This window comes from Schistocerca americana, chromosome 1, assembly GCF_021461395.2.
Source record: "Schistocerca americana isolate TAMUIC-IGC-003095 chromosome 1, iqSchAmer2.1, whole genome shotgun sequence".
Lineage (NCBI taxonomy): Eukaryota > Metazoa > Arthropoda > Insecta > Orthoptera > Acrididae > Schistocerca > Schistocerca americana.
In genome coordinates, this window is record NC_060119.1 from 828,790,257 (window position 1) to 828,817,127 (window position 26,871).

Below are 26,871 nucleotides of genomic sequence, written 5' to 3' on the forward strand. Positions count from 1 at the left end.
ATGCCAGGCTTTGGTGAACTGGATCTTTCCGTATGTCAGTAACAGACCGGCGATGGGAGGCGGCACTTACATTTACCTCGAAAAAAACAACTGAACAACTGCCGGAGTTACGTTCTACTGCATAAGAGTACGAATTGTTCTACACGTAACGTTGTGAGATCTCTTGGTTGGTTTAATAAAATGACCATCGGCAATGCAACCGCAATTTGAGGAAGAGGGGTGAAGAGGGTGGGAGGCAAGCGTAAGTGATGTACAGCAATTAAAACCGTAAGACCTAGAAGTAAGTTCCTCTTGAAAATTTCGTTAGTTCTGTATAAAAGTGAGGGATTTCAGTGCTCAGCAACGATGGGAGGTGAAATTGCACTGCGTGTTTATGCATTGAAGCTCCTTGTCAGTAAACTTTGAAATAGACGTAGGAGGAATATTTTGCAAACGGAGGCCAACAAGACGGAGATTGATCCCAGAAATGCCGACCTTCATCGCTCAGATCAAGGCGACCTGTTTAGGCAGAAACTAGCAGGTCTGTAGACTATCCAGTGGCGGCCGGTACTCCTGCTACAGACTCTGAGTGGAACTCCTGTGACACTTACGCTAGTGGAATTTTTTCCCTCTTGAAACCACTCTCTGAGGAAACTGGATAAAATACAGGTCGCAGCTGGCAGTAGCAGTGCTGAATTTTCCCCAATGTTTTCCTCCAACAGTCGTGATTTTAAATTTGGACGGCTTCCAGCTCTGCGGGGCAGAAAGCGATAAAGGAACCATTGTGTCGATAACCATAATATTCGTCATCTTAGGGAGATCAGCTGTACGTGTTAATAGGTCACAGACTTGGGAAAAATAGTAAAAATTACTCTAGCTTATAGACAATTTTATGCGCTTTGGCATAATCTTTTCAGTCCAAGATAATAATGTGTTAAACTTTTTTCATTCATGTAATTTATAATTTTAATATAATTTATAATGTATCATTTACTTTCAGTCAAGACATGATGATACACTACTGGCCATTAAAATCGCTCACCAAGAAGAAATGCAGATGATAAGTGGGTATTCATTGGACAAATATATTATGTGATTACATTTTCATGCAATTTGGGTGAATAGATCCTGAGAAATCAGTACCCAGAACAACCACCTCTGGCCGTAATAACGGCCTTGATACGCCTGGGCATTGAGTCAAACAGAGCTTGGATGGCGTGTACAGGTACAGCTGCCCAAGCAGCTTCAACACGATACCACAGTTCATCAAGAGTAGTGACGGCCACCATTAAGCAGACGTTTTCAATTGGTGAGAGATCTGGAGAATGTGCTGGCCATGGCAGCAGTCGAACATTTTCTGTATCCAGAAAGGTCCGTACAGGACCTGAAACATGCGGTAGTGCATTATCCTGCTGAAATGTAGGGTTTCGCAGGGATCGAATGAAGGGTAGAGCCACGGCTCTTAATACATCTGAAATGTAACGTCCACTGTTCAGAGTGCCGTCAATGCGAACAAGAGGTGACCGAGACGTGTAACTAATGGCACCCCATACCATTACGCCGGGTGATACGCCAGTATGGCGATGACGAATACACGCTTCCAATGTGCGTTCACCGCGATGTCGCCAAACACGGATGCTGTAAACAGAACCTGGATTCATCCGAAAAAATGACGTTTTGCCATTCGTGCACCAAGGTTCGTCGTTGAGTACACCATCGCAGGCGCTCCTGTCTGTGATGCTGCGTCAAGGGTAACCGCAGCCATGGTCTACGAGCTGATAGTCCATGCTGCTGCAAACGTCGTTGACCCGTTCGCGCAGCTGGTTGTTGTCTTGCAAACGTCCCCATCTGTTGGCTCAGGGACCGAGACGTGGCTGCACGATCCGTTACAGCCATGCGGATAAGATGCCTGTCATCTCGACTGCTAGTGATACGAGGCCGTTGGGATCCAGTACGGCGTTCCGTATTACCCACCTGAACCCACCGATAGGACACAATACGAAAGAAGAGATTAAAACTTTACGGAAAGAATGACAATAGTCTAACGAAGAAAACTTTTAATTTCACTTCCAAATTAAAAGACAGTGCGGGATGGCTGTAAGCGACAAAAAAGACTCGAGAAAACTTAACGTCCCAGAAAACACCATACACAGCAGGGAAAGTTTCAGGCTACTGTTCAGTGCTGCAAAATTTCCTGTCCAACAACGAAATTCACAATCTAGGAGGGTGATGTCAAATGAACAGAGGCAGTCCAACAGGCAACGCATGAAGAAGTTCTGAGAAGATAAAAAGAAAAAGATTGTACCTTTGTCTTAGGTGGTAAGCGGTCTATAAATGGCCAAATTCTGTAATTAAAAAAATGTATTAAACTGCTACACGATCAACGCATACTAAAGAGTATTAAGGAAAAAACCAGGGCAGAGAAGGAAACAATCTCTTTTTGTCTCATTAAAATCTACATTGACTCATTTGACTGGACATATTTCCGAAACTATACACTTTACAAGGCAGTGGTTTTCGCTGCTTTGTAGTAGTCGTAGTGTTGTGTTCTTGAATTCCTTTGTGAGACTGGAGTGGCGAGTTTCACAAAGAAACTTCGTTTCAATATATTAGATTAGCACAGCAATCAGACGCCGTAGGTAATTTTCAGAAAAATTAGTGACAAAACCAAGACGCACAATTCATCAGTGAGTAGCCAAAGGTTTTAATGCAAATTTTAAAAATATGTATTTGTATTCAGCACAAGAAAGTATAGATGGTGGCTGCAATAAGTGCAGTGTAAAGACCCTCAGAGGTTACAAAAGAATGGCTTTTGTGTTTATGACACCTTAGCGGAGAAAATGACAAGGATACCAATATAAATATCGTGATTGTCATTTTGACTGGCGCTGTATGTGAAACGGTGAGCTTCTCTCTGTTCTGGTGCAGTAACACTGTCTGAAAGTGAAAGAGTTGTGACGCAACCACGTACTGTCTGTAATTTTTGGGATGGAGACACTAAATTTAAGGAACTATGACGCTTTAGTTACATCTTATAGTGGAGAGGTGGACAGCGAATACTTGAGAAGCTAGCAATGCGTTTCGATAAGACCTCATGAGGTTCTGGAAGGGGGGCATGACAAGAAATAGAAAAGCCAAAGAGACTATAAAAAGGACACTGTTACCCGATAATATTGGTGACGAAGGTGGTCCACAGTACTACGCAGAGTGTTTTTCGTTAGAATCATACGACAAAAATATGAAATTACTTACAGAAATCTTGAATACCTTTCTCTCAGTTTGTAGATTTTGCACTGTAAGTACTCATTAACTATTCAGTTTAATTCTCTGAAGCTTTTCCATGTTGTTTCATCTGCAAAGTTGCACTTTTATCACTGACATATTCCTCCATCCACTGACAAACAATATCATCAGACTTTGGATTGTCAGAAACGACACGTTTCTGTGAGCATATTTTGTGCTATACTGAAGAAAAGGAGGCGCATTCTACGAGACCATAGCGTATGCCAGTAACACGTGTCAGTAACAAATAAAGGAGGCGGTAATGCAACTTGCGACTGACAACGATACATCGTAGGGTTGGTGATTTAAGAAGGTTAGGGGGGATGCAGAAGCATTCCGCCAGCAATGATCTTGGAGAGCGAGTTCGAAAATTTTCGCACTGTCTGAGGGATCACAACTCGTGAGTTAAGGATTTATTTTTACTTATTTATTAATTCCTTTAAGTCCTGATGTGGAGCGTAGGGCTGCAACAAAGGAGCGCCATCTTGTTCTGTCTTCTGCTAGTATCTTCATCTATTCCCGTCCTATTCCTTGCTGATGGCCTTCTGCTTCAACTGACCGGACCGTCTCCATGTCATTTTGGGCCTGCCTCGTCGCCGTCGTCCTTGCGGGATCCAGTCACGTCCTTCTCTCGCAATATGTTCATTTGGTCTTCTAAGAGTATGGCCTAACCCTCTTCTTGCTTCTGATTTGCAGCTCAATTGGATTTTGGTTTGTTCTTTCCCAAAGAGTTTCGTTAGAGATTGACATTTGGCCACCTTATACCCAGGATGTTTTTCAGGCATCTGATGCTGAATGTCTGCAGCTTGTGGATTAACTGTTTTGTCACTTTCCATGTTTCACATCCCTAAAGGAGCACAGATTTTACATTACTTTCAAATATCCGCAATTTGGTCCTCAGTGATATTTCCTTCGATCTCCAGATAGAGCGTAGAGTTGTCAAAGCTCCACTTGCTTTGTTGATGCGGCTGTTAATGTCCTCTGTTGCACCGCCATCTGGTGTAATCATGCTTCCAAGGTAACAAAACTTATCCACCTTTTCAATTATCTGGCTCCCAAGTTTAAGCTCTGCAGTGCTGTTATCATTTGCCCGCATGTCTTTAGTTTTTTGGGCGTTAATTTTCAACCCAACTTCGCTGCAGATTTCTGATCTTCTAGCTTCTTTTTCATGTCGTTGCGGCCGTGGGATAAAAGGCAAAGGTCATATGCAAAATCTAGGTCTTCTATATGTGTCCCATTGCTCTATTTTATTCCTCTCACTTTATCCGTTGCTTGCGCCATTACATGATTAAGTACTATGTTAAAAACTATCAGCGAGAGCATGCAGCCTTGCTTAACTCCTGTTTTCACTGCTATTGGATCTGAAAGCAGACCTTGGTGTTGAATCTGTAGAGTAGCCTTTCAGTGCTGTTTGCATGACATTTTGTGATTTTTTCCGCAAAGCTATAGTATAAGGTAAATACTTTTGATTTACCCAAATTTATGAAGGAAAACGTAAAATTGGAACGAGGAGAATTCCAGTTTGAAACAAAAGGAGCCATTTCTGCAGTAAAATGGATGGATAACCGTCCAGTCACTTTCCTGTCCTCAATTCATGACCCATGAGAAACAGCCACAGTGAAAAGGAAAAACAAGGATGGTACTAGTACACAGATTTCTTGTCCTGAAGTTGTGGCAGAATAAAACAAAATAATGGGTGGTGTCGATAAGTTTGACCAATTACGAGAAAGGTATGCTATTGGCAGACGTTCTGTACAATGGTGACACAGAATATTTTATTTCCTGGTGGACGTTGCTGCAGTGAACAGTTTTATCCTGTGGAAAATAAGTAAAAGAGAAAGTGGACAGCATGATCAGCTCACATACAGGATCCATCTAGCCAGACAACTGATCGCTGGCTTCTCATCCCAAAAAAGGCGTTGACAAAACCCTGTCCTTGTGGCAAAAAGGAGTAAAGTACCTGAAGATTTTCGTCATGTGGTTGTAGCGCAGCATCAACCCATTTTAGGAGAAACCTACTGGACATGCCGTCATTGTAGTACCAATGCTGCGGAAAAGAGCACTCGCTGTGCTTGTACATATTGTCAAATACCACTTTGCATAGACCCATGTTTCAGAAAATTTCATGGCAAGTAATTCTGAACAATCATTGTAACAAGAGAAGTAAATTTATCAAATAAATATGACATATATTGAAAAAGCTGTTTTTGTCATTTAACTCCAAGGAAGGGCAATGGGAAGAATACTTCCCACCTTGTTGTGTGACCTCACTTTCACAGTTGGAGCAAATTTGATATTCTGTGCGATAAATACACCTTTCTGTTAGCTACTATCTGCTCTCCATTCATTAGAAAAACTGCTCAATAATTTTGCCCACGAAAGGGTTAAGTACCTCTGGGTTGATGTTGTCCAGGCCTGGAACTTTTCCGTTTTTTATTTGTTGGACAGCTATGGCGATTTCTGCTCTGGATGGCGCCTCTAAGTTAATTGGCATACCTTGTAGGAGAAGACCAAGTGCAGAGATGGAGAGAACATTTTGAGAACTTTCTGAACCGCGAAGCCACAGATGACAGTGTAACTCAGCTGAACGTGGATGGGGAAGGAGTTCAGGGTTAATTAAACAAAAATCTAAACGTGGCATCTGACTGGCAAAGTCTCTCTCGCTCCAGAGGAACATTGGAATAGTTGTTACAGTTTGGTATAGTAGAGTGTTATTCGCGTCGGCGCTGACCTGTAGTTGGCAGAGGCGGGCGCGAGGCGCACTTGGTGGTGCGCCACCTGCAGCGACTCGTGCACGTGCAGGGTGACGGCGCGCGTCGGCGCGTCGCACGTCACGTTGATGGCGACGCGGCCCGAGAAGCGGCCGGGCTCCGGGTCGGCGCGCAGGTGCAGCCGGTAGGCGAGCGGCCGCGCGCCGTCGGGCAGGCGGAAGTCCTTGGCGTTGCCGTGCGCCGGGTCGCGCAGGTCCAGTCCGCGCCGCACGCGCTGCTCCTGCCGAACACAACACACAGGCGGTCACGTGACGGGCTGCGGCGGCTGCTGTGTCGTCCGATACCTCGAGTGCAGCGGCGGCTGTCCACACGCAGAAACACGACGTTAAACGTTTTTATTTTTCAACTAGTAGAGTCCGCGCAAAATAATGTGGCTGGTAGATGCGCAGTCGGCAGGGCACGCATGGGGTGAGTGGTGTGGTGGGGGTCATGGGCAGGCGCTGTAGAGGAAATGCCGAGCGCTAGAGGGGAAGTGCCGTTCTAAATTGAAGCTCAAACTTTAAAAAAAAAAAAAAAAAAATTAAGTGGAGTTCCTCCACGCCTCCACGCGGACATTTCCATGATGATCATTCAAAAAGATCTGTCCCCTCTGCTTTGGTTAGTATCTAAAAATAATTCCGCTGAAAATGCAGCGATTTATTTTCTCTTGGCTTGTTAATCATTTATAACTTTCAGAGAAGGGTAGTGAGTGGCGAATTTTGAGTAAAATCTACACATTTATCTTGTTCCCATGCTAATAGTTGCTTCTTTTGGCAAAACACAGCGGTGTTTACAAGACACAATTGTGAGGGAATTATGAAACAGTGGTTTGTTAAGAACACAGTGGTGTTTACAAAACACAATTGCGAGGGAATTATGAAACAGTTGTTTGTTAAGTTTATTAACTGAGGAACTGAGGTAAAGTAAGGCCAGTAGCGCCCGCTCGGTTAGCCGAGCGGTCTGACGTACGGCTTTCCGGAGTGGGAAGGAGCACCTGATCCCCGGCACGAATTCCGCCCGGCGGATTTGTGTCGAGGTCCGGTCTGTGGATGGTTTTTAGGCGGTTTTCCATCTGCCCCAGCGAATGCGGGCTGGTTCCCCTTATTCCGCCTCAGCTACACTATGTCGGCGATTGCTGCGCATTCTCCACTTACGCGAGCACCACCATTACTCTCCCACACAAACATAGGGGCTACACTGGTGTAGTGTGAGACGTTCCCTGGGGGAGAGGGGGGGGGGGGGCCAACCGCACAATAACCCTGGGTTCGGTTGTGCGGCGGCCGGCGGAGGGGTGAAGTGGACTGCAGTAGTCGTCGTGGGGTTGTGGACCACTGTAGCTGCGGCAGTAACGGAGGCTCTCCGACATTTCTAGGTCCCTGGTCAACATACAACAAGGCCAGTAGCTGATGAAAAAGCACGTGCTCGGTACAAAATAAAAGTGTAATGTCTCAAATTATGTTGTTCCAAAACCCATAGCATTTCTCGTTTCACCAGTTATAGACAGCTTTAAAAATTAAATTCCTTCATTAAAAAAATTGTAGTTAGTGGAATAACAAGGCAGATAATAAAGTTTTGCGTAATAAACGTATGGCAAGATACTCTTCTCTGTGTATGCTATCATTTCCCAATATCTTTTTTCGATCGTTTATGAAATATGAGGACTGTTGTGGATATTTCACTCTGGTTTTATAGTTGGCGCGGTGCGATCGCAAATGAGTTTGGTACATTAGATCAATTTTCTCGAGATTGGTGGCAGATAGAGACCTCCACCCTTATCTCAAGGAAAATTCGATATGTTAGCTAAATTTCATACGCAGCAAAATACTGTATAACATGCAATAAACGATATTTATTTTTCATTGCAAACTTTTTCTAATTCCTTGCAGTGTCTTACTTCCATATAAATATCACAGTAACTATGACCATTAACGATATGATGGTCAAATCATGACGAACCTGACACAGAAGTATAAGGAACGCAAAAATGAAATTTTTTACCGAATAATTTCTGTAAAATTGTTTGAGAAAGGTTGCAGGGCGTGCGCCTCGATTCTGTCATCTCCGACCGGCCGAAATGTGGTAAATACTGACGGCCTCCTCTTCTGAACAAAAGAATGAACTCCCCCAGCGCTTTGGAAGAAAAGTGGTCACTGCACATCGGCCACAATATTCTGCGTGGACTCTTGTACTTTGTGAGTTTCGTTTTATTGGTGAATAATATCGTCTGTGGTCTGGAACTAAACTTCTAAGGGACAGTCAAATGAAAACGAGACAAACTGGAAAAAAGTAAGTAAACAGCTTATTATTTCAAATATACTGCCACAGCTGTCAATACATCTATCCCACTGTGAGACAAGACGGTCTTTACGTTCATGGAAAAGTGTTCGCGGTTGGTTAAGGAGCCATAATTGTACCCAGGCATGCCCCTCTTCGAAGCAAATCGACGACCACAAGCGGGTGGGTGCACATGTTGCCTATGTTGTTTCGAGTACGCTGCCGAAGTTTCCCTGGGATGCCACTACATATTTTCCATACAGTCCTGATCTCTACCCATTGGATTTTCATATTTTTGGAGCCCTGAAGAAAGACATTCGTGGCTATGGACGAAGGGGTGCAAGCCTGGGTACAGTCATGGTTCCGTAGTCAACCATGAACGGTTTTCGACGGAGGCATTGACCGTCTTGAGTCACAGTGGGATAAATGTATTAAAATTATGGCGTTTACTCTTGAAATCATGAACAGTTTACTTACTGCTAGTTTTCATTTGACTGGCTCTTATATTTACAATTTTGGTTTGTTTCTAGATTTAAAAACAGTTCGCTGCAGATCATATAGAAGGGTGCTATTTTATTACGGAATTTTTCTGGGATTTCCACTTTCTTGTGAAAGTGTCGTATGCTTGCACATTTCAGGGTTTGCCATTCATGCTTTTAGTGTAATTTAACATTGTCTTGCAGCACTACATTTTTCTTGGAGTGAAACAAGACAAAATATTGCATCAACAGTGTTTATTTACGTTCTCCTGGCAGAAAATATGTCTTATGTTTTTTATGCCTGCACACATCAACAGAGATTTATCATCACCCCTTTATTACGAAATTCATACCACAGTAAACAAAAATTGGCTGTGAGGGGTGCTTGTGTATTTATTTGCATCTGTCCCGATCACCAAGCAAAAAACGGCATTTGTGTAACGACAAAATAGTCCGTTTTCCAGAGGGGAGGAGGGAGGGAGAAGGTTCACAGCGCTCCTGACCAACGTGAGTAAGCGGCGGAACGTCCCCTTGCTCGGATGCAGCCTTGAATCAGCCGTGCCCTACCATCGTTGAGCTCGTAAAGGCAGCTTTCGTCCAAGTTGCCCCACTCTCCAACGGCGGTTCTGCGTAAGTCGCGCAGTCGACGTCCAAAAACGGCCCGTGTGAATCGATCCCACACAGGTTCGATTGGTTTCATGTCCGGAGAACAGTCAGGCCACTTCATTCTGGTGATCCTAACATGAGGAAGGAATGTGTTCAGGACAAGAGCCCGGTTAGAACACGATTTATCAGCGAAGATGCAATTGTCACCAAAATGTTGGTGATACGGTGCCACTATTGCCGGCAGAATGTCGTCAAAAATGGTTCAAATGGCTTTAAGCACCATGGGACTTAACATCTGAGGTCATAACTCCCCTAGACTTGGAACTACTTAAACCTACCTAACCTAAGGACATCACACGCATCCATGCCCGAGGCAGGATTCGAACCTACGACCGTAGCAGCCACGTGGTTCCGGACTGAAGCACGTAGAACCGCTCGGCCACAGCGGCCGGCCCAGAATGTCGTCCCTGTGCCGTAGAGGAGGCAGGTTATCATCAACAACCACGAGAGATTTTGGGTGGAGGGTCTGAATCAGAGGCTGAGACGGTTCTGCGACCATGTGGGCTGCAGATTCCTCGACTTGCGCCATAGGGCGGTGGGGTTTCGGGTTCCGCTGGATAGGTCAGGAGTCTACTACACGCAACAAGCGGCTACACGGGTAGCAGGGGTTGTGTGGCGTGGGCTGGGCGGTTTTTTAGGTTAGATGGCCTTGGGCAAGTTCAGAAAGGGCAACAGCCTCAACGGGTGCAGGGCAAAGTCAGGAGATGCGGGGACCTAGCAGCAATCGGTATTGTAATTGTAAACTGTAGAAGCTGCGTTGGTAAAGTACCGGAACTTCAAGCGCTGATAGAAAGCACCGAAGCCGAAATCGTTATAGGTACAGAAAGCTGGTTGAAGCCAGAGATAAATTCTGCCGAAATTTTTACAAAGGCACAGACGGTGTTTAGAAAGGATAGATTGCATGCAACCGGTGGTGGAGTGTTCGTCGCTGTTAGTAGTAGTTTATCCTGTAGTGAAATAGAAGTGGATAGTTCCTGTGAATTATCATGGGTGGAGGTTACACTCAACAACCGAGCTAGGTTAATAATTGGCTCCTTTTACCGACCTCCCGACTCAGCAGCATTAGTGGCAGAACAACTGAGAGAAAATTTGGAATACATTTCACATAAATTTTCTCAGCATGTTATAGTCTTAGGTGGAGATTTCAGTTTACCAGATATAGGCTGGGACACTCAGATGTTTAGGACGGGTGGTAGGGACAGAGCATCGAGTGACATTATACTCAGTGCACTATCCGAAAATTACCTCTAGCAATTAAACAGAGAACCGACTCGTGGAGATAACATCTTGGACCTACTGATAACAAACAGACCAGAACTTTTCGACTCTGTATGTACAGAACAGGGAATCAGTGAATATGGAAGTTAGTAGGAATATAAAAAAAAAGGAGGAAGGTTTATCTGTTTAGCAAGAGTAATAGAAGGCAGATTTCAGACTACCTAACAGATCAAAACGAAAATTTCTGTTCCGACACTGACAATGTTGAGTGTTTATGGAAAAAGTTCAAGGCAAACGTAAAATGCGTTTTAGACAGGTACGTGCCGAGTAAAACTGTGAGGGACGGGAAAAACCTACCGTGGTACAACAATAAAGTTAGGAAACTACTGCGAAAGCAAAGAGAGCTTCACTCCAAGTTTAAACGCAGCCAAAACCTCTCAGACAAACAGAAGCTAAACGATGTCAAAGTTAGCGTAAGGAGGGCTATGCGTGAAGCGTTCAGTGAATTCGAAAGTAAAATTCTATGTTCCGACTTGACAGAAAATCCTAGGATGTTCTGGTCTTACGCTAAATCAGTAATTGGCTCGAAACAGCATATCCAGACACTCCGGGATGATGATGGCATTGAAACAGAGGATGACACGCGTAAAGCTGAAATACTAAACACCTTTTTCCAAAGCTGTTTCACAGAGGAAGACCGCACTGCAGTTCCTTCTCTAAATCCTCGCACAAACGAAAAAATGGCTGACATTGAAATAAGTGTCCAAGGAATAGAAAAGCAACTGGAATCACTCAACAGAGGAAAGTCCACTGGACCTGACGGGATACCAATTCGATTCTACACAGAGTACGCGAAAGAACTTGCCCCCCTTCTAACAGCCGTGTACCGCAAGTCTCTTGAGGAACGGAAGGTTCCAAATGATTGGAAAAGAGCACAGGTAGTCCCAGTCTTCAAGAAAGGTCGTCGAGCAGATGCGCAAAACTATAGACCTATATCTCTGACGTCGATCTGTTGTAGAATTTTAGAACATGTTTTTTGCTCGAGTATCATGTCGTTTTTGGAAACCCAGAATCTACTATGTAGGAATCAACATGGATTCCGGAAACAGCGATCGTGTGAGACCCAACTCGCTTTATTTGTTCATGAGACCCAGAAAATATTAGATACAGGCTCCCAGGTAGATGCTATTTTTCTTGACTTCCGAAGGCGTTCGATACAGTTCCGCACTGTCGCCTGATAAACAAAGTAAGAGCCTACGGAACATCATACCAGCTGTGTGGCTGGATTGAAGAGTTTTTAGCAAACAGAACACAGCATGTTGTTATCAATGGAGAGACGTCTACAGACGTTAAAGTAACCTCTGGCGTGCCACAGGGGAGTGTTATGGGACCATTGCTTTTCACAATATATATAAATGACCTAGTAGATAGTGTCGGAAGTCCTATGTGGCTTTTCGCGGATGATGCTGTAGTATACAGAGAAGTTGCAGCATTAGAAAATTGTAGCGAAATGCAGGAAGATCTGCAGCGGATAGGCACTTGGTGCAGGGAGTGGAAACTGACCCTTAACATAGACAAATGTAATATATTGCGAATACATAGAAAGAAGAATCCTTTATTGTATGATTATATGATAGCGGAACAAACACTGGTAGCAGTTACTTCTGTAAAATATCTGGGAGTATGCGTTCGGAACGATTTGAAGTGGAATGATCATATAAAGTTAATTGTTTGTAAGGCTGGTGCCAGGTTGAGATTCATTGGGAGAGTCCTTAGAAAATGTAGTCCATCAACAAAGGAGGTGGCTTGCAAAACACTCGTTCGGCCTATACTTGAGTATTGCTCATCAGTGTGGGATCCGTACCAGATCGGGTTGACGGAGGAGATAGAGAAGATCCAAAGAAGAGCGGCGCGTTTCGTCACAGGGTTATTTGGTAACCGTGATAGCGTTACGGAGATGTTTAGCAAACTCAAGTGGCAGACTCTGCAAGAGAGGCGCTCTGCATCGCGGTGTAGCTTGCTGTCCAGGTTTCGAGAGGGTGCGTTTCTGGATGAGGTATCGAATATATTACTTCCCCCTACTTATACCTCCCGAGGAGATCACGAATGTAAAATCAGAGAGATTAGAGCGCGCTCGGAGGCTTTCAGACAGTCGTTCTTCCCGCGAACCATACGCGACTGGAACAGGAAAGGGAGGTAATGACAGTGGCACGTAAAGTGCCCTCCGCCACACACCGTTGGGTGGCTTGGGGAGTATAAATGTAGATGTAGATGTAGGTGTAGTGCCAGCCCAGGCCATCACTCTACCACCAACTTTTTGCATATGTGGAACACATTATTAGAGGCGTTCGATATTACGGGTTGTCTCCAGACACGTTGTCTGCGATTTTCAGGATGCAAACAGATCCGAGTTTCGTCCATAAATAGCACCCGATGCCAATCCTTGGTCGTCTATTCTGCATTATTTCTTGCCCATTTGTAACGCAGCCCCTGGTGTGTTAGTGTACTACGTGATGCTCGCCACGATAGTTGGGAATGGAGATCCGCTTCATGCAATAAACTCCTACCAGTCTGATGCGATACATGACGTCCAGCGGCCTCTTCGAACGCCGAATTCAGTTCAGGAGCACTTAGCCCACGGTTTCTTTCATTCAAAAGTCTTAGATATCGGTCATACTGTGCACCTGTCGAACGTGGACGGCCTGTGTGGTGTTAAGTCCTCAACACTGCCTTTTAACTTGAACTGATTCTATGTCCGCACCACATCACTTCGACTCCGTTGCACATGTCGGGCAACTTCCGTGGCTGACAAGCCTTCTGCGCGTAACATGACGATTCGAACCCGATCATTGATCTCAATTGCCCTTCGCGTCGTAATGGATGGTTACTCTTTTGTTCCACAGACGTCTTTAATGCATCCCTACTGGTGCTTTGCTTTTAACTGAAGTATTGCAATCCATTCAAGTGCGGCGTTCTACCCGTGGGTAACGCTCATGATAACTGTGTTAGAGGTGACATTCCGAGCGGTACAAGAGCAGTCACAATAGCTATGCAGGGCGTATCGAAGTGATGCAAAACTTTCGTTGATGTATGTGGGACTGCCAACTTATTTGCTGGTTCTGACTTTCACTTTATCTACAAATGTCCTTTTTATTTGTGATTTGCTATATGCGCACTATGTCTTTTTTATGCCAATTAGAATTTATTTAAATGTGTAAGTGATATGAAGAAGCAGTGTGGTGGTTAATGAATAAAATGCAGAGTGAATGAAGGGAGGACCAAACATTAGTTCATGGTAGTAAACAGTGAATGTAAAGTAGGGGAACTGAGATTGGGTTGAGAATGAGACAGAGATTCTTAAATCACATACTAGACCCTAAGGCGTCCTTAGGAGTAGATACACACTCAGATAACAAAGGGGGGGGGGGAGGGATAATAGCTGGGATATAGAGGTGAAATGGAAGGAGGAGAGCGAATCTGCAAGATAAGACACAGTACAGAAAGGTAATTGTTTTTCGTACCTTTGTAAAATGTGCAAGTGGAAGTCAGACAAAATTTACTCCTATACGTTTTATAAAGAGCTGTTTTTACATCTGAAGGTCAACCAATGCAGTAAACATGTTTCTTTCCAAGCCAGTGACGACGTTTCAGGTTAATAAAACGAAAAGGTAGCGATCCACGGGTCGGAGCATGGAGTAATCAGAAGTCGAAATGTGGTAGAAGAGATAGAAAAATCTAGAAAGCTAAAGGCAAAGGCCCAGTCTAGATACAGTGGTTTCAGTGAACTAATAAAATGGTTCAAATGGCTCCGAGCACTATGAGGTCATCAGTCACCTAGAACTTAGAACAACTTAAACCTAACGACATCACACACATCCGTTCCCGAGGCAGGATTCGAACCTGCGACCGTAGCGGTCGCCCGGTTCCAGACTGAAGCACCTAGAACCGCTCGCCCACAGAGGCCGGCAGTGAACTAAAAGGAAAAGAATATAACGTAACTTAGTTACCGGAATGTAGTATAATATCAGCTGCTGCAGGAAACGGTAAAATAGGAGTAGGATTCGTTGTGAATAGGAAGTCAGTTATTGTGAACAGTTCAGTGTTGGGATTATTCTCATCAGAATCGATAATAAACCAGCATCAACAACAGTAGCTTGGTTGTGCAAGCTGACGTCACTAGCAGAAAATGAAAAAAATAGAGGAAGTAATTGAGAACATTAAAGGGTTACTTCAGTACGTAAAGACAGGTAAAATGCACTCATCATGGGGGTTGCAACGCTATAGTAGGGAAGGAATAGAAGACTGAGTTACGAGAGTATAAGGACTTGGTACTGGTAATGAGAAAAAAGACAGACTAATTAAGTTCTGCAATAAATTTCAGCTAGTAATATCAAATACACTGATCGGAAATCACAAGAGGAGGACGCATACTTGGAAAAGACCTGGAGAGACAGAAAGTTACCAACTGGATTACAGCGTGGCGAGACAGAGATTCTTAAATCACATACTAGACTCTAAGGCGTCCTTAGGAGTAGATACACACTCAGGTAACAACTTAGTAATAATGAAGAGTAGGCTGAAGTACAAGAGAATCATCAGGAAGTATCAGTGAGTAAGGAAGCGGGACGCCTAGGTACTGAGGTACTGAGGAATGGTGATGTGCGTTTGAAGTTCTCTGAAGCTGTAGATATTGTCATAATGAATAACACATTAGGCGGTACAGCTGAAGAGGAACAGACATTTCCAAAGAGAGCAATCAAAACAGCTGGACAGATAAATATAGGCAGAAGGGAATTAATTGTGGAAGAACTTGGGTAATAGAAGAAATACTTCAATTGAACATTGAACAATCCTACAAAATAAATCACTTAGGAAGAGCAGGAAATGTAAGGCGGAAGGACTACAGGAAAAATGTGAAGAAATCAAAGAAGAAATAGTCATTTTGAAGAACTTATTCAGCATATAAAAAGTCAAAACAACCTTTGGCGAAATTAGAAGAAAGGACGAGAACAATAATAGTGCAATGACAATTCCACTATTAAGCATCGAGCAGATGGGTCGAAAGACCACATCGAAGAGCTCTTCGATGAGTAGAGCTTGTCTGATGCGATTCAGGAAGAAATGGGAGTACGATGTGAAATACGTAGGGGATCTAATGTTAGAGTTTAACAGAGTTTAGGAAGACTTGAGATCAATTAAGACAGAAGCGATTGATAGCATTCCTTAGTCATTTCTAAAATAGTTGTTGGGGAAGTGGCAGTGAAATGACAATTCAGGTTGATGTTTTCAATCTATGAGACTGGAGACACGCCATCAGACGTTCGGATAAATGTCATCCACAGAATTACGAAAATAGCAAGAGAAGGTAACTCCGAGACTTATCGCACATTCAGCTTAACAACCCACGCATACCAGCTGCTGACAAGAATAACATAGAGAAGGATTGAAAGGAAAACAAAGGTAAAGGCACGATAGAGGCAGTTCTGACGTTGCGGTTGATAATGGTAGCAAAATTTAAGAAAAATCATAACACGTTCATAGGATTCGTTGACCTAGAAAAAGCCTTCGAAACTATAAAATAGTTCAAGATGTTTAGAAATTCTGCGAAAAATAGGAGTCAGCTATAGGAAAAGACGGATGTAGAAGAACCAAGAGCGAACAATAAGACTGGAAGTCCAAGATCGAAGAACACGGACTAAAAAAGCTGTACCACAAAGATGCTGCCTTTCGCCACTACTGTTCATTCGTCACATCGAAGAAGCAAGGACGGAAATAAAAAAAAAGTTTAAAAGTGGGATTAAAATTCAGGCTGAAAGGACATCAATGATAGTTTCATTGTTATCCTGAGTGAAAGTGACGAAGAATTACAGGGCCTGTTGACTAGAGTGGCATAAAGAGTACAGCATATAGACTGAGATTAAAGCTAAGGTAAACGAAAGTAATGAGGGTAGCTGGAATAAGAACAGCGAGAAACTTAACATCAAATTTGGCGATCACGCAGTAGACAAAGAAATTCTGCCATCTTGGAAGGAAGATAACACATGATGGACGAAAAAAAGGACACAAAAGTATATTAGTACAAGCGAAGATGATATGGATGGACAAAGTCTACTATATCAAAAACAGAACTTAACCTGAGAAATAAATTTATCAGAATTTGGGGCACGTCATTGTATGATATTGAATGATGGACTGCATGGAGACCGGAAAAGAAGAGAATCGACGACTTTGTGATGTAGTGCTATAAAAGAATGTTGAAAATTATGTGGACTGTAGGGGCAGACAGGTATTGGAATATATGCAACTGAGGATGTTGGGATAAGTGCTACACTGAGATGAAGAGGTTGGGAGAGGAGAGGACGTTGTGGAGAGCTGCATATGCCAGTCGAAGAATTGATCAGACAAAAAAATAAATTGAATTCCTCATAACGCTGCAGCCGCTTGTGATAATTACATCATTCAATTTCATGACTGTTCAAGTGCAAGTTATGTCTGCTGTACGAATGCTAAAATTATGTCTGCTGTATGGATGCTATAACATAAAACCAACAAATATTACATAAAATGGTTGCCACCGCCAAATTCAATGTATGCACTAGAACGTCGCGTGCACTTTTGCTACACTCTCCGTAATACACCAGTTGTTCCGCGCGGTCTAACACGCTGCTTCCCGAGCGGGAAGGCGTGCCGGTCCACGGCACGAATCCGGCTGGCGGATTTTTGTCGAGGTCCGGTGTGCCAGCCAGCCTGTGGATGGCTTTTAAGGCGGTTTTCCGTCTGCCTCGGCGAATGCGGGCTGGTTCCCCTTATTCCGCCTCAGTTACACTATGTCGGCGATTGCTGCGCAAACACTGTCTCCAGTGTATTCCATAATTGCTCTACCACGCAAACATTTTGGGTACACTCGTCTGGTATGAGACGTTCCTGGAGGAAGGAAAGGGGGGGGGGGGGGGCGGGTCGACTGGGGGCCGAACCGCACAAAAACCCTGGGTTCGGTGTGAGTTGGCGGTGGTGTGGATGGACTGCTGTGGCCTGTTGTGAGGTTGTGGACCACTGAAGGCTACGGCGGGACGAAGCCTCTCCGTCATTTCTAGGTCTCCCGTTCAATACACAATACACACCCCTATTGTTCAGTGAGACAGCAAGCTCCGAAAATTAATCATCCGTTACTACTGGAGTCTCATATGCTAGTGATTTTATGTAACCCTGTAATAGGAAGAAACGCACCGGAGTGAGGTCTGGTGGTCACTGGACGAGGCCATTTCTTGTTTAGATCCACATGAGCATTCTGACTGTCGTGATGAAACCATATGCTCTCGTGGACAGAGTAAGGGAGTGTCCATCACTTGTGTCAGCATATCATGAATGAAAAAGGAGTAACATGCACTATTAAAACCGGGAGGCCACAGATATGATCTGTTAATTTATCTTATTCAACAACGGCTCATACATACTGATCTGCTAAAACATTATGGCCATTCCGAACTGCGACAATGAATGCCACTTGCGAGAGTTGCAGCCACGTGTTGCGGAGAGGACACGAATGGGGATTCTTTCTAGCGACGATACGGGCCACAAATGGGGAAATCCATTGACATCAGCGACTTTGACAAAGGCAAATTGTTATGGCTCGTCGCCTGGGTACGAGCGTCTCGAAAACGGAACTCCTGGTCGGCTGTTCGCGTGCTACTGTCGTGAGACAGGATGACAAGTGGTTGAAGGACGGTGAAACCAACAATAGGTGACAAGGTGTAGCACGCCCCTCCCTTATGACAGAAACTGTAGGATGAACACCTGTCCAATCTGTAGTCTGTGGCAATGTAGGAACGAGATCATCGAGATTGGATGGTGGATCAATAGAAACGTGTCGCTTGATCGGATGAATGATGTTTCTTTTTGCACCGGATCGATGGTCCTGTCCGGTTACGCCGTCATTCAGGCGAAAGGCTTCTCGAAATGTGCACCGCACCATGGACGCTTATTGATGAGTACAATATTATGATATCTATAATATCATTCGATGTAATGAAGGGACCAAGCTGTAGACTACATCAACGTGACTGCAAACCACCAACATTCCATCATGCTTGATGTCTTCCCTCTTGCCCACGGGCGATTTCATCTTCCAGGATAACTGTTAGGGTCACAAGTTCAGAATAGTGCTACAGTGATTAGAGGTGCTTAATAGTGAACTCCCATTGCTATCTTACCTGCCAAATTCACCTGATGCGAATCCAACTGAACACATCTGGGACGCTATATGACGCCAGCACCGAATCGACAAACCATAGGCCTGCAGTTCACGGGACTGCGTAGACATTTGTTGCCATATAGCTCTCGAAACTTGTCAGAGGTTTCATGCCACGCAGAATCGCTCTCGCACGGCGTTCCATAGATGGACCTACACTCTATTAAGCAAGTGGTCGTGATGTTTTGGCTCTTCAGCGTGTGTTACGTACAGTGTACACAGAATAAAATTACATAAAAACATAGAAAATAACATATAATGTAACGAATGCAGATCACTGCAATGAATTGGCTATTAAATACCTCATACTATGTGGTAATGGTTATTCACAATGCGCACTGTCAGCCATATTATGTATCTTCGATATGTACTCGTATCTTGTAATACTAAAACTGGCTTATAACACAAGAAATATGTGCTTTCGATGATGACATGTCACTTAGACAGGTCAGCTATGGTGTAACATATCAACATGCAACTGACAACAGTCACGAAGCAGAAATCATGAGTGTCTGAAGTAAATGAATGGTAATTTACTGTAAAACTGGGGAAATTTCTCGCATAAAGTTCTATATGATTGTGATCCCCTACGACGCGGGAATAATGTACAATTATGTCATTGCGCATGGCATTTTCCGGCTAGTGTACTGGCTTGAAAAGGGACTAGGAATGCCGGCCGCTATGGTCGTGCGGTTCTAGGCGCTTCAGTCCGGAACCGTGCTGCTGCTACGGTCGCAGGTTCGAATCCTGTCTCGGGCATGGATGTGTGTGATGTCCTTAGGTTAGTTAGGTTTAAGTAGTTCTAAGTCTAGGGAACTGATGACCTCAGATGTTAAGTCCCATAGTGCTCAGAGCCATTTGTACCATTTGACTACGAATTAAATACATTTTTTGGCCTTAAAACACAGTCTTTCACAGTCCGATAAAGTTCCACCTTTTCCTCGTAACAAAGGTACCACTTTCTTCGAGATTAGAAATACAGTAACGGGAAAAAAAATTGGAAATTTGTGGTAAAGACTATGGGACCAAACTGCTGAGGTCAACGGTCCCTAGGCTTACGCACTTCTTAATCTAACTTAAACTAACTTCCGCTAAGGACAACACACACACATATGCCCGAGGGAGTACTCGAACCTTCGACGAGGGGAGCCGCGTGAACTGTGACCAGATGCCTAAGACCGCATGGCTACCTCGCGCAGCAACGGGAAAAAATCACAATACCAAAAAATAATTAACGCACAGTAATGAGATTTCGAGAATACGTTTTTTCAAGGTAACATATTTAAGTGCTTAACATTAGAAGATCACAGGTTAATGTAACCGCGAGATAAGCCATTGCAAATGTGAAATACAGGTACAGTAATAACAGGTGCCACAGCCAGAATGTTGGATGAAAGCACGCAAACGTCCAGGCATTGTGTTGTACAGGTGCCGCATGTCAGTTCGTTGTATGGAGTTCCATACCTTTTGGTCCTACAGGGATGGTTAATGCGCTTTATGAGTGATGCTGGAGTTGTCATCCGATAATATCCCATATGTGCTCGATGAGTGACAAATCTGGTGATCGAGCAGGGTAAAGCAGCATGTCGGCACTATGTATAGCATGTTGGGTTACAACAATAATATATAGGTGACGTTATCCTGTTGGAAAACACGACCTGGAATGCTGTTCATCAATGGCATCACGATAGATCGAGTCACCAGATTCACGTACAAATTTGGAGTCAGGGTGCGTGGAATAACCAAGAGAGTGCTCCAGACCATAATTCCAGGTGTAAGGCTAGGGTGTGTAGCACGCGGAAAGGCTAGTTGCAGGCCCTTAACTGGCCTCCTTCTAACCAACGCACTGGGTTAAAGGCAGAACCAGCTTTCATCAGAAAACACAACAGACCTCTAACCTGCCCTCCAATGAGCTTTCACTTGACACTATTGAAGTCGTCAGTGGTGGTGGTTTGGAGTCAGTCGAATGCACGCTACAGGGTGTCTGGGTCGGAGCTGGCCTTGAAGTAACCGATCTGCAACAGTTAGTTGTGTCACTGTGCCGCCAGTTGCTACTCAAACTGATTCTGCAGATGCAGTGACGCGCCAGAGCCACACACTGAACACGATAGTCTTTCCCTCTCAGTAGTGCCACGTGGCCATCCGGAGGCCGGTCTTCTTGTGACCGTACATTCTCGCGGCCACCACTGTCAGCAACCATTTACAGTGGCTACATTCCTAACAAGTCTTTCTGTAGAATTGCAGAAGGAACATTCAGCTTCTCGTAGCCTTATTACATCTACATCTACATTTATACTCCCCAAGCCACCCAACGGTGTGTGGCGGAGGGCACTTTACGTGCCACTGTCATTACCTCCCTTTCCTGTTCCAGTCGCGTATGGTTCGCGGGAAGAACGACTGTCTGAAAGCCTCCGTGCGCGCTCTAATCTCTCTAATTTTACATTCGTGATCTCCTCGGGAGGTATAAGTAGGGGGAAGCAATATATTCGATACCTCATCCAGAAACGCACCCTCTCGAAACCTGGCGAGCAAGCTACACCGCGATGCAGAGCGCCTCTCTTGCAGAGTCTGCCACTTGAGTTTGCTAAACATCTCCGTAACGCTATCACGGTTACCAAATAACCCTGTGGCGAAACGCGCCGCTCTTCTTTGGATCTTCTCTATCTCCTCTGTCAACCCGACCTGGTACGGATCCCACACTGATGAGCAATACTCAAGTATAGGTCGAACGAGTGTTTTGTAAGCCACCTCCTTTGTTGATGGACTACATTTTCTAAGGACTCTCCCAATGAATCTCAACCTGGTACCAGCCTTACAAACAATTAATTTTATATGATCATTCCACTTCAAATCGTTCCGAACGCATACTCCCAGATATTTTACAGAAGTAACTGCTATCAGTGTTTGTTCCGCTATCATATAATCATACAATAAAGGATCCTTCTTTCTATGTATTCGCAATACATTACATTTGTCTATGTTAAGGGTCAGTTGCCACTCCCGGCACCAAGTGCCTATCCGCTGCAGATCTTCCTGCATTTCGCTGCAATTTTTTAATGCTGCAACTTCTCTGCATACTACAGCATCATCCGCGAAAAGCCGCATGGAATTTCCGACACTATCTACTAGGTCATATATATATATAGTGAAAAGCAGTGGTCCCATAACACTCCCCTGTGGTACGCCAGAAGTTACTTTAACGTTTGTAGACGTACTCCATTGAAAACAACATGCTGTGTTCTGTTTGCTAAAAACTCTTCAATCCAGCCACACAGCTGGTCTGATATTCCGTAGGCTCTTACTTTGTTTATCAGGCGACAGTGCGGAACTGTATCGAACGCCTTCCGGAAGTCAAGGAAAATGGCATCTATCTGGGAGCCTGTCTCTGATATTTTCTGGGTCTCATGAACAAATAAAGCGAGTTGGGTCTCACACGATCGCTGTTTCCTGAATCCATGTTGATTCCTACAGAGTAGATTCTGGGTTTCCAGAAATGACATGATACGCGATCAAAAAACATGTTCTAAAATTCTACAACATGACCTCGTTCAAACTCAGTGAGGTGTTGATAATCTACATCTACATGGTTACTCTGCAATTCACACGTACGTGCCTGGCAGAGGGTACATCGAACCATTTTCATATTTCTTCTCTACCATCCCACTCTCGAATGGCGCGAGGGAAAAAGGAACACCTCAATCTTTCCGTTCCAGCTCTGATTTCGCTTATTTTATTATGATGATCATTTCTCCCTACGCAGGTGAGTGCCAACAAAATATTTTCGCATTCGGAAGAGAAAGTTGCTGATTGCAATTTCGTAAATAGATCTCACCGCAAAGAAAACCGCCTTTGATTCAGTGACTGCCACTCCAACTCGCGTATCATATCAGAGACACACCCACCCCTATTGCTCGATAACACGAAACGAGCTGCCCTTCTTTGCACTTTTTCGATGTCCTCCGCTAATCCTACCTCGTAAGGGTCCCACACCGCGCAGCAATATTCCAGCAGGAACAAGACTTTTGGCCAAGTGAATACAGGGTTATAAATACAAAATCAAATAGGGGTAACGCAGGAGTAGGTTTAATAATGAATAAAAAGAGTACGGGTAAGCTACTACAAACAGCATAGTGAACCCATTTTTGTGGCCAAGATAGACACGAAGCCCACGCCTACTACAGCAGTACAAGTTTATATGCCAACTAGCTCTGCATATGACGAATGATGAGATAAAAGACATTATTCAGGTCATGAAGGGAGACGAAAATTTAATATTCATGAGTGACTGGAATTCGAGAGTAGGAAAAGAGAGAGAAGGAAACATAGTAGGTGATTATGGATTGGGGCTAAGAAATGAAAGAGGAAGCCGCCTGGTAGAATTTTGCGCAGAGCATAACTTAATCATAGCTAACACTTGGTTCAAGAATCATGAAAGAAGGTTGTATACATGTAAGAACCCTGGAGATACTATAAGATATCAGATAGATTATGTAATGGTAAGACAGAGATTTAGGAACCAGGTTTTAAATTGTAAGACATTTCCAGGGGCAGATGTGGATTCTGACCACAGTCTATTGGTTATGAACTGTAGATTAAAACTGAAGAATCTGCAAAAAGGTGGGATTTTAAGGAGATGGGACCTGGATAAACTGAAAGAACCAGTGGTTGTACAGGATTTCAGGGAGAGCATAAGGGAACAATTGACAGGAATTGGGGAAAGAAATGCAGTAGAAGAAGAATAGGTAGCTTTAAGGGATGTAATAATGAAGGCAGCAGAGGATCAAATAGGTAAAAAGACGAGGGCTAGTAGAAACCCTTGGATAACAGAAGAAATGTTGAATTTAATTGATGAAAGGAGAAAATATGAAAATGCAGTAAATGAAGCAGGCAAAAAGGAATACAAACGTCTCAAAAATGAGATCGACAGGAAGTGCAAAATGGCTAAGCAGGAATGGCTAGAGGACAAAAGTAAGGATGTAGAGGCTTATCTCACTGGGGGTAAGATAGATACTGCCTATAGGAAAATTAAAGAGACCTTTGGAGAAAGTAGAACCACTTGCATGAATATCAAGAGCTCAGATGGAAACCTAGTTCTAAGCAAAGAAGGCAAAGCAGAAAGGTGGAAGGAGTATATAGAAGTAGACCCTCTACACAAGGGCGATGCACTTGAGGACAATATTATGGAAATGGAGGAGGATGTAGATGAAGATGAAATGGGAGGTATGATAGAGCGTGAAGAGTTTGATAGAGCACGGAAAGATCTAAGTCGTAACAAGGCCCCCGGGGTAGACAACATTCCATTAGAACTACTGACAACCTTGGGAGAGCCAGTCCTGACAAAACTCTACCATCTGGTGAGCAAGGTGTATGAGACGGGCTAAATACTCTCAGACTTCAAGAAGAATATAATAGCTCCAATCCCAAAGAAAGCAGGTGTTGCAGATGTGAAAATTACCGAACTATCACTTTAATAAGTCACAGCTGCAAAATACTAACGCGAATTCTTTATAGACGAATGGAAAAACTGATAGAAGCCGACCTCGGGGAAGATCAATTTGGATTCCGTAGAAATGTTGGAACACGTGAGGCAATACTGACCTTATGACTTATCTTAGAAGAAAGATTCAGCAAAGGCAAACCTATGTTTCTAGCATTTGTAGACTTAGAGAAAGCTTTTAACAATGTTGATTGGAATACTCTCTTTCAAATTCTGAAGGTGGCAGGGGTAAAATACAGGGAGCGAAAGGCTATTTACAATTTGTACAGAAACCAGATGGCATTTATAAGAGTCGAGGGGTATGAAATGGAAGAAGTGGTTGGGAAGGGAGTGAGACAGGGTTGTAGCCTATCCCCGATATTATTCAATCTGTATATTGAGCAAGCAGTGAAGGAAACAAAAGGAAAGTCCGGAGTAGAAATTAAAATCCATGGAGAAGAAATAAAAACTTTGAGGTTCGCCGATGACATTGTAAGTCTGTCAGAGACAGCAAAGGACTTGGAGGAGCAGTTGAACGGAAAGCACAGTGTCTTGAAAGGAGGGTATAAGATGAACATCAACAAAAGCAAAACGAGGATAATGGAATGTAGTCGAATTAAGACGGGTGATGCGAAGGGAATTAGATTAGGAAATGAGACACTTAAAGTAGTAAAGGAGTTTTGCTATTTGGGGAGCAAAATAACTGATGATGGTCGAAGTAGAGAGGATATAAAGTCGTTTCTGAAAGTATTTGTATGGAGTGTAGCCACGTATGGAAGTGAAACATGGACGATTAGACAAGAAGAGAATAGAAGCTTTCGAAATGTGGTGCTACAGAAGAATGCTGAAGATTAGATGGGTAGATCACATAAGTAATGAGGAGGTATTGAATGGAATTGGGGAAAAGAGGAGCTTGTCGCACAACTTGACTAGAAGAAGGGATCGGTTGGTAGGACATGTTCTGAGACATCGAGGTATCACCAATTTAGTAATGGAGGGTAGCGTGGAGGGTAAAAATCGTAGAGGGAGGTCAAGAGATGAATACACTAAGCAAATTCAGAAGGATGTAGGCTTCAGTAGGTACTGGGAGATGAAGAAGCTTGCACAGGATAGAGTATCATGGAGAGCTGCATCAAACCAGTCTCAGGACTGAAGACCACAACAACAAAATGTATTTAGTCGAATTGACAGCCCTTAGATTTGTGCGATTTGTCGTATACCCAAAATTTATCGGATTTCTTTTAGTATCCATGTGGATGACCTCGCACTTTTCTTTGTTTAGTGCCAATTGCCATTTTTCGCACCATACAGAAATTTTCTCTAGATCACTTTGTAATTGGAATTGATCGTCTGATTATTATACTAGACGGTAAATTACAGCATCATCTGCAAACAATTAGATTATCACCTAGATCATTTATGTAAATCAGGAACAACAGAGGGTCCATGACACTACCTTGCGGAACGCCAGATATCACTTCTGTTCTACTCGATGATTTACCGTCTATCACTACGAACTGTGACGTCTCTGAGAGGAATCACGAATCCAGTCACACAACTGAGACGATACTCCATATGCACATAATTTGATTAATAGGAACGGTATCGAAAGCCTTCTCGAAATTTAGGAATTTGGAATCAATCTGAGATCCCTTGTTGACAGCACTCATTACTTCATGGGAATAAAGAGCTAGCTGTGTTGCACAAAAACGTAATTTTCTGAATCCGTGTTGGTTATGTATCAATAAGTCATTTTCTTCAAGGTGATTCATAATGTTCGAGTACAGTATATGCTCCAAACTCCTACTGCAAATTGAGGTCAGTGATATGGGTCTGTAATTCAATGGGTTACTCCTATTTCCTTTCTTGAATATTGATGTGACCTGTGCTACTTTGCAGTCCTTAGGAACAGACCTTTCGTCAAGTGAGCGGTTGTGTGTGATTGCTAAGAAAGGGTCTATTGTGTCTGCATACTCTGAAAGGAACCTGATTGGTATTCCATCTGGACCGGAAGACCTGCCTTTCTTAAGTGATTTGAGTGTGTTCGTCGCCTTAAAGACATTCTGGGTAACATCAACTCACCACGTCCAATCTCAAAGAGAACTACCCCTCAAAACTGTTGCAGCGTGTAGGAAACCTGATCTGCGTCCTCATAATGGGTCTACTAGTGCCACTCTTGTGCGACTGGTGAGAAATATGAATGCTCATCATATTTCAGATATAGGAACACGGCTTCCAGCCTTCGTCTATGTCGTACAAAACCTTGGTGTTGCGATTTTTTTCCGTCAGTGTAACTCCTAAGATCTGCTTAGTACACGTGTAAAGAGTGATGCCTCTGAGAGATGAGGCACCGCAGAGGTGAGACGCATAGGGGTGAGAATCGGGCAATTCACACGGAGCGCTTGGAGCGATTGCGGCGGCTGTGGCTTTCATTGCGAAATGGCGATGAGGTGACAGCAAGGACGCGGCCTGCCGCTTGTGAGACAGGATGTGCCTTAA

The 26,871-nt window shown here is 43.7% G+C and overlaps 1 protein-coding gene across 1 annotated transcript in view; it reads right to left on the reverse strand.

Moving 5' to 3' along the window:
- LOC124546401 (aminopeptidase N-like) overlaps positions 1-26,871 on the reverse strand; it is a 263,906-nt gene that overhangs the window by 210,602 nt on the left and 26,433 nt on the right. Inside the window, exon 2 of the mRNA XM_047125035.1 lies at positions 5,993-6,252. Coding sequence (XP_046980991.1) covers positions 5,993-6,252 — 260 coding nt within the window. The remainder of the gene's footprint in view (positions 1-5,992; positions 6,253-26,871) is intronic.